The sequence below is a fragment of the Melospiza melodia genome, unplaced genomic scaffold (assembly GCF_035770615.1).
Source record: "Melospiza melodia melodia isolate bMelMel2 unplaced genomic scaffold, bMelMel2.pri scaffold_28, whole genome shotgun sequence".
In the NCBI taxonomy this organism is placed as follows: domain Eukaryota; kingdom Metazoa; phylum Chordata; class Aves; order Passeriformes; family Passerellidae; genus Melospiza; species Melospiza melodia.
In genome coordinates this window covers 9,116,755-9,125,055 of record NW_026948600.1, presented here as the reverse complement: position 1 = coordinate 9,125,055, position 8,301 = coordinate 9,116,755, and the positions used below count along the sequence as shown (strand labels likewise).

The window sequence follows — 8,301 nt, the reverse complement described above, 5'->3', positions numbered from 1 at the left end:
AGGGACAGCTCCAGGCAGCAGAGCCCTGAGCAGGCAGTGGGGGGAAAGTGCCCCCAGGCTGTGCTGGGATATTTAAAGTGCTCTCCAAACCCAAGTATTCCATGATTACTTTTCTTACAGATCCCCATGCCAAGACACAGAAAATGTCCAACAGCAGCTCCATCAGGCACTTCCTCCTGCTGGCATTGGCAGACACGCGGCAGCTGCAGCTCCTGCACTTCTGCCTCTTGCTGGGCATCTCCCTGGCTGCCCTCCTGGGCAACGGCCTCATCATCAGCGCCGTAGCCTGTGGCCACCACCTGCACACGCCCATGTTCTTCTTCCTGCTCAACCTGGCCCTCAGGGACCTGGGCTCCATCTGCACCACTGTCCCCAAAGCCATGCATAATTCCCTCTGGGACACCAGGAACATCTCTTACACAGGATGTGCTGCTCAGCTCTTTTTCTTTATGTTCTTCATTGGAGCAGAATTTTATCTACTGACCGTCATGTGCTACGACCGCTACGTGTCCATCTGCAAACCCCTGCACTACGGGACCGTCCTGGGCAGCAGAGCTTGTGCCCACATGGCAGCAGCTGCCTGGGCCAGTGCCTTTCTCAATGCTCTCATGCACACAGCCAATGCATTTTCCCTGGCCCTGTGCCATGGCAATGCCCTGGGCCAGTTCTTCTGTGAAATCCCACAGATCCTCAAACTCTCCTGCTCCAAATCCTACCTTAGGGAATTTGGGCTGCTTGCTGTTAGTGCCTGTTTATCATTTGGTTGTTTTATGTTCATTGTTTTCTCCTACGTGCAGATCTTCAGGGCTGTGCTGAGGATCCCCTCTGAGCAGGGACGGCACAAAGCCTTTTCCACCTGCCTCCCTCACCTGGCCGTGGTCTCTCTGTTTGTCAGCACTGGCATATTTGCCTACCTGAAGCCCCCCTCCATGTCTTCCCCATCCCTGGATGTGGCAGTGACAGTTCTGTACTCGGTGGTGCCTCCAGCCCTAAACCCCCTCATCTACAGCCTGAGGAACCGGGAGCTCAAGGCTGCAGTGTGGAGACTGAGGACTGGATGGTTTCTAGAACATTAAACTGCTGGCCAGTATTTGCAAATCACTTGTAATAAAAGTAACCTTTAATACTTCTTGTTATTTTCAATTTGGAGGTTCTTTGTCCCTGTTTAAAATTTTAAATATTTTCTACAAAGTGATGTCATTGTTTGTGCCAACTTGGTGTTGCCAGTGCTGCTGCTGTGGCCCTGCCCCGCTGCCCTGGTGGCCCTGGTGTTGCTGCAGGGCCTGAGTGCTCTCGGGGCCGGGCACAGCCCTGGGGGTGGCAGTGCCGGGGCTGCAGCAGGGACAGGCCATGGGCACTGCTGGGGCAGCGCTGACTGCTCAGCCCAGGCTCTGGGGGCTCCAGGCTCCTTGCCCAGGCTCTCTCAAAAACACACCCAGGCCAATGCTCAGCACAGAAACCCCCGTGAGCAGCCCCAGGCTGGCCATGGGCAGGCTGGGGGCAAACAGCATGGCCTTTAGCTCTGCAAGGGCCCTGGGGCAGACGGGAAGGAGCAGCAAAGCAGGGGCTGATCCATCCCCAGTGCGCTGCACAGCTCAGGGCAGCGTCCCAGGGCGTCCTCATGGAGCTGCCAACAACATCCCCGCTCTGCAGCCCTGGCCTCTCCCCCAGCTCACACATGTGCCCCATCCTTGCAGGCACAGACACGGCAGCACTGGCTCAGCAGCCCCTGTTTGCATTGCACACAGCAGGCAGAGCACCCCCATGCTGTTGGTGTGGGGACATGAAGCTGAAGGAGCACAAATGCCATCAGCCCCTGGGGCCAGCAACGGCTTGGGGACACCAGGGAAACCACTCAGCTTTGTCCGGGCCTCTGCACTCAGCCAGAAAGTTTTTTCCCAGATGCTGTTGCTCAGAGCCAGGGCTGCCTGGCAGCCACCTCCAAACTGCCCTGAGCATTTCCTTGGCTTCACTTTCCTTTACTTTCTTCACTCTTTGCTTTCTTTACTCTTCCTGCTACAAATTTCTTTTCTTTCTTTACGCTTCCTACTACACATTTCTTCTTATTTCTGAGCCCTGTTCCCTGCCCTGCAAACAGCCCATCCCTGTTTGCCCTTTCCTCTCTGGCCCCACTCCCCATTGCAGTTCCTGACTTGGCACCATGGGAATGTCTCTTGGGCAGCAGGATCATCCTACAAGTGCTGCAGGAATTGTCTGCTGGCTCCTGCAGTGCCTCCTGCTGCTCCCTTTCCAGAGGCACCCCAGGCCAGGGGGGCACATCTGGGCTGCAGTGTCTGGCTCTGGGGCTCCCTGTTCTGGGCAGTGAGGAGGAGCTGCAGAGGCTCTGCAGGACTGACAGGATGGGCTTCGGGCCTGGGAGGAGACGCTGAGGGACCTGGGCTGCTGGAGCTTCTGAAGAGGAGGCCCTGGGCTCATCCTGTGACTGCTCCAAGGGTGGTTCCAGAGAATCCCAGAATCAGCAAGGGTGGAAAAGACCTTGGAGATGATCGAGTCCAACCTCTGCCCTGACACTGCTTTGTCTCCCTTAGCCTCCTCTTCTCCAAGAAAAACAACCCCAGCTTCCTCAGCCACTCCTCACAGGACTTGTGTACCAGACCCCTCCCCAGCCTTGTTGCCCTTCTCTGGACACGCTCCAGCCCCTCCATGTCCTTCCTAAATTGGGGGCCCAGAACTGGAAACAGCACTCGAGGTGCTGCCCAAGCAGTGCTGAGCAGAGGGGAAGAATCCCTGCCCTGCTCCTGCTGGCCACACCATTCCTGAGCCATGCCAGGAGCCATTAGCCTTCTTGCCGACCTGGGCACTCTGCTGGCTCATGCCCAGCCTGCTGTCCATCAGTCTCTGCAGGTCCCTTTCTGCCTGGCTGCTCTCCATCCACTTGTCCCCAGCCTGTACTGCTGCAGCGGTTGTTGTGGCCAAAGTGCAGGACCTGGCACTTGGTCTTGTTCAACCTCACCTTTTTGGATTATGGCCCTGGATCCAGCCTGTCCTGGGCCCTGTGCAGAGCCCTCCTACCTCCATCCTCCATCAGATCCAAACTCACACCCAGTTTGGTGTCATCTGCAGATTTGCTGATGTTGGACACAATCCCCTCATCCAGACCATTCCATGCAGACATTGGAATCCATGCTTCCTGGCTCTGACCCCTCAGCCATCCTGTGGGTGCCCTGTGATGGCACTCAAGGTGATCTGTTCCATAACCTTGCTGGGCACCCAGGTCAGGCTGACAGGCCTGGAGTTCCCCAGCTCCTCCTTCCAGCCCTTCTTGGGGATGGGCTCACATTGGCACCTCCAGCCCTCTGGGCCCTCCCTGCTGAGCCAGCACTGATGGTGAATGTTGGAGAGCAGCTTGGGGAGCTCATCCACCAGCTCCCTCATACCCCTAGGATGGATCCCATCTGATCCCACACACCTGTGAGCATCTGAGTGGCTCAGCAGGTCACCAACTGCTTCCTCCTGGATTACAGGGGCTGTTCTGGTGTGAGAGTCTGTCCTAATTTTCCCTCATCTGCCTCACGATCATCCTTGGGAGACCACTGAAGAGAAGACCCCCTTCCCCCGTCTACATCTGGCTCTGAAGGAGAAAAGTCACACGCCACGGGCCCTCAGACCTGAAAGCTCAGTGTTGAGCTACTGTTTACACAAGTGTGTTTGCTGTGTGCTAAGAAGAGGGCACCATGCCCCGTTTGCAACAATAGCAGCTTTGGAAGCTGTCCCACCTCTCGGCCTAGCAGGACTTCTCCTGAGTTTCAGGTGGTCTCCCACAGAAGACCCCTTGCCTGTTTTACAACCACCGTGACAGACAGACTGAGATGTAAGAAGATTCTCCATCAAGGACTGAGACATGAAACTCCTAACAGGCCCCTCTGCTCCTTCCAAGGACTGGAACTGAAACCCCCAGCTCGGGGGAGGTGTGTGGGGAGGCAAGCTGACCGAAGTGAGATGTTTGCCTGCAGATTGTGACCACTGGACCGAAAATACGATGGCTCTCGCTTACTGCTAAGAACCTAGACTACCTGTTACATCTATCAAGCTCATTTACTGCTGAGAACATGGACTACCTGTTACATCTGTTCCCTATTGTAGCTGTTTCCCCCCCCTCGCAATTTTCAGTAATAAAAACCTCTGAGTTAGCTAGAGCCTTCGAGATCTCCCCAGCGTAGCAGGCAGACCCTCGGCTGGACTGCACCAAAGGATTTCGTCTCTGCGTTCGTAGCTATATCCCCTCTCTCTCTCTCCCTCTCTCTCTCTTTCTCTCTCTTTCTCTCTCCCTTAATCCCTCTATCGCATTTTTGCTGTGGTTATTTCAATAAAACTGCATTTGTTTTGATTATCACTGCAAACCCCCTTGTACCGTGTTGGTGTTTTGCACTCTGAGATCATTCCTACGAACCATCAGGTCATCTGTCCACTAGGATGGACCCTGACCTTAAATTGGCGTCACGGACAGGATTCCAGTAGGCAGAGGGATTTGCAGGGAAATCCCATGCTAAATTGAGTCCTCTGTCTCCGGAATTGGCACAAAAGATCTCTCAGTGCAAAACAGGGGAAACTGTTACTGTCACTACTGTTGCTGACTCTGATACAGGCACTGACACCGACACTGATACTTCTCCTGATCCTGGTATTGATGCTGTTACTGATATTGATATTGATACTGTTGTTGTTGTATTTGAGTTGAATCTGAACCTGTTACTGTTGTATTTGAGCTGAATTTAAAACTGTTACTCTTTTTACTGTTGTATTTTGTGTACCTGGACTGTCTAAAAAGGGAAGGGACAGACCTGAAGAAATTAAGCTGTGCCTTTTAGACAGATATTGTCCCTTCACCTACACAGGGAGTGAGGGGCGGCCCGGCAAAGGCTGAGTGGCTTTTTCCCTGTTCTAGGTTTCTGGTCCCCTCACAAAGAAAACATTTGTGTGTGTGTGTTCATGTGAGTGCGTATCTGTATTGTCTGGGAAGGAAGAGACAAATTTGAAGCAACCTCACAGGGCCTCCCAGACTGATTCTATCTCTTCAACTACCCAGGGAAGCCAGGGGACAGTGGAAAGGCTGTGTGATTTGTGTAACTTAAGTTAACTCCCTGGTGTAGCTTTGGTCCCCTCACAAAATAACTAAAGACTTCAGTGCAAAAGGTAAAGCTGAATTTTATGCTTTGCTTGCTAAATACAATGTCACACCTTCTCCGGGGGGAGAAGAATGGGCAAGCTGCAATTGCTTTAACTTAGAAAGTGTTATTGATAGAATATCTTCTATGCAACATGAATCAAAATTCAAACTGGGCACAAATAAAACCATCCTCTGCTCAGTCTTGGGTGCCTGCCTCACAGCAGCCATAGAAACTCACTTTAAGTGAAAAAGTGAGGAAAATGCTATCATAGACTCCCTTCAAAACCTAGTTGAAGTTTTGCAAAAACAATTGGATGAAGAAAGAAATGTAAATAACTTACTACGGGCTGCCCTGAGAGAGGAACATGTTAAAAATTCACAGAACTCTGATTCCTCAAAAGAAACAGAAGAGAAAGAAACTCCTCACATTAATCAAAATTGCCCTCAAAAAGAATTAGCACTGATGAAAAATTGCAGGAAATGCTGCTGTAATAACATGAAACCTCTAATTAAAACAGAATGCAACTATAGCAATAATGAAGATCTTAGCCCGCACAAAACCACTAAAGAAATCCCGTACACTGCTACTGAATTTACAAAACTTGCAAAGCAGTACGGGCTTCTCCCCCAAAAATCTGAAACAGAACACATTTGTCAAGTGTCTCTCACTGGGGGAGATCAGATTCTTTTGTCAGAACAAGAAGCCGGTGGGTGCTGATGACATGGGGTGTTCCTAACAACAGTAGACAGATGCATCCCATGGTCCCTAACTCAGCACACTGCTCATTGGGCAGGGGGGCTTAACCCCTTGAAAAGGAGAGACCCTTTGATCGGTACCCCCGACCAACTCCTGGAAAATATTCACAAAGCTGGCTGCCTGCAATTGATTCATGAAAATAAATTAATTCCTGGTTTTGAATCTCCAATCCAATGTTGTAGATAGGGTCAGGCGCTCAGAAAATCTCGCGATGTCACGGAAAGCAGCAGGATTTCTCTCCCCCTAACGCCTAGTGATAAGGGATCACCCAAGAATGTAGTCCCCCCTAACATTAGTAACTTTCGACTCCTTACTGACCAATTACAGTAAGGCAAGACCCCCTGACGTAGAGAAAAAACTTTCCCGAGTATAAAACCCGATGAGACGGGACAATAAAGGCCTTTGAACTGTCCACCATGTTGTTGTTAGCGTGTGTTCTTGGCCTGAGTGACCCTGGAGAGTTTGGGTCGCCGTGCCGTTTCCTCAGAGCCAGGTCGCCTTGCCTTGCATCAGAAGGCAACAACTGGTGCCTGAAACCTGGGATTGAACCAGCGCCAGGGGAATGGGGATTCGCCTGGAGAGAGGATGGCGGCTGCACAGCTGGCCTTGTGCAGCGGAGGGGATGCCCTCGAATCATGGAAGCAATTGCAAAGGTAGTAAGTGAGGTGCATGCACAATGGGGAATTGAATGTAAGCTTAAAGATATGACTCTCGCATTGCCAAGATTGATCAAGCTGGGGGCTATAGAAAGCCCCGTGGATATTTTACACCTGGAGGTGTGGGATAATTGTACGAAAACCCTGGCCGAGGATACCATGTGTTCAGGCTCGGGGAAAGCCCTAAAATTGTGGGGCAGAGTCATCCGGGCTCTGCAAAAAACTCGACAAGAGCAAGAAACCTGGAAAGCTGCGAGAAGCTGTTTAATAGCCACTCCGCAGCTGGGGGTGGGAGCTACCACACAGACCACCCCGGAAAGTGATCAGATTGCAGACGGGGAGGTGCGGGGGCTAGGCACATCCCACCTCCCCTTGAGCCCCAGCCCAAAACCCCCGTGAGACCCCCCAACCCCCCCGCGGAGCCCGCCAGATCCCAGCCCCGCCTCGGAGCCTCTCAGCAAAACCGCGGCTCCTCTACCCGTCCCCCCCCCGCCGACTGACGACCCAATGCGGGAGGCAGAGCAACGCAGTGTTTTTGGGGGGGCTGGCGGAGGATGCCCGGATCGATAAAATCTCTCCGCCGCCATATGGGCTGAAAATGGCGACCAACCGCGTGGTCAGGGCGGAAGAGAAGAGGGGGGTAAAGGGCGGAAATGGAGTCAGCGCGCCTAACATAGCATGCGCAGGCGAGTGGGGAGTGGGGGCGGTCCCTGCGGTGGAGGGTGAGACCAATCAGAGCGCTCTATTCAAATTAAGCCCGTATAAGGCAAGGACCTCCCCCAGCAGGAGGCGGGGGGACCCCAGGGGGAGGGAACAGTCCGCCCTCCGCAGGTGGGGGTGGGGTCGGAGCCTGAGAAAAAGGCAGAACAGCCGGGAAGTGCTCGGTCTTTCGAGCCGGGACGAGTCTGAGAGGGAGTCGGGGAGCTCCGATTCCGATACTAGCCTTAACATAGGGGACCAGCAGCAGCATATAAGGTCTCTAGTCGCAGCGCTCCCGCATGGGTGAAGGGGTCATCAGAGAAAGACCGAACCCCACTCACAGACTGGCGAAAAATAAAGATAGCCTGTGGCGAGTACACCCCTTCAACCAAGCTAGTGTTCCCAGTCCGGGTGGGGGGGGGCAGACGGAAACCAAAGGACCTATTCACCGGTCAATCCGAAAGATGTGCAGGCAATTGTTAAAGCGATTGCAGACAAGGGAATTAATTCTGCCATGGTTAACACACTCATAGACGGGGTTTTTGGGGGGCATGACATGCTTCCCTTTGACATCAAACAGACGTGTAGGATGATTTTTGATGCGGCAGGATTGATTGTTTTTGAACAAGAGTGGGAGGATCAATGCACGAAGGAGCTAGCCCAGATAACGGGACCTGACCATCCACTACACGGCTCCAGTATACAGAGATTGATGGGTAGAGACCCCACTATGATCACCCCCCAGGCCCAGGCTGAGGGATTAAGGGCCCATGAAGTTATGACAACCACCCAGGCTGCCCGAGAGGCCATTCGTTCTGCTTCCAAACTAGTGGCTAACCCTGCCCCGTGGTCCACCATAAAACAGGGTGAGAGTCAGAGCTTCACTCAGTTTGTGGACAAGCTTCAGGCCGCATTAGATTCCTCTGCGCTACCCTCAGAGGCTAAGGGTCCCGTGCTGGCAGACTGCCTACGCCAGCAATGCAATTCAGCCACCAAGGACATCTTAAGATCATTGCCACCTGGGGCTAACATAGCCGACATGATCAGACACGTGGCAAAGG

General features: G+C 52.9%; 1 protein-coding gene across 1 annotated transcript; it reads left to right on the top strand.

Moving 5' to 3' along the window:
* Positions 1 to 524: 524 nt before the first annotated feature.
* On the top strand, positions 525 to 7,450 carry LOC134433894 (olfactory receptor 14J1-like; the record flags this gene model as incomplete). Its single annotated transcript, XM_063182592.1, has 3 exons — positions 525 to 986; positions 7,062 to 7,157; positions 7,373 to 7,450. Coding segments are annotated over 3 exons (636 nt in total), but the record flags the coding sequence as incomplete, so codon positions are not given.
* Positions 7,451 to 8,301: the final 851 nt, after the last annotated feature.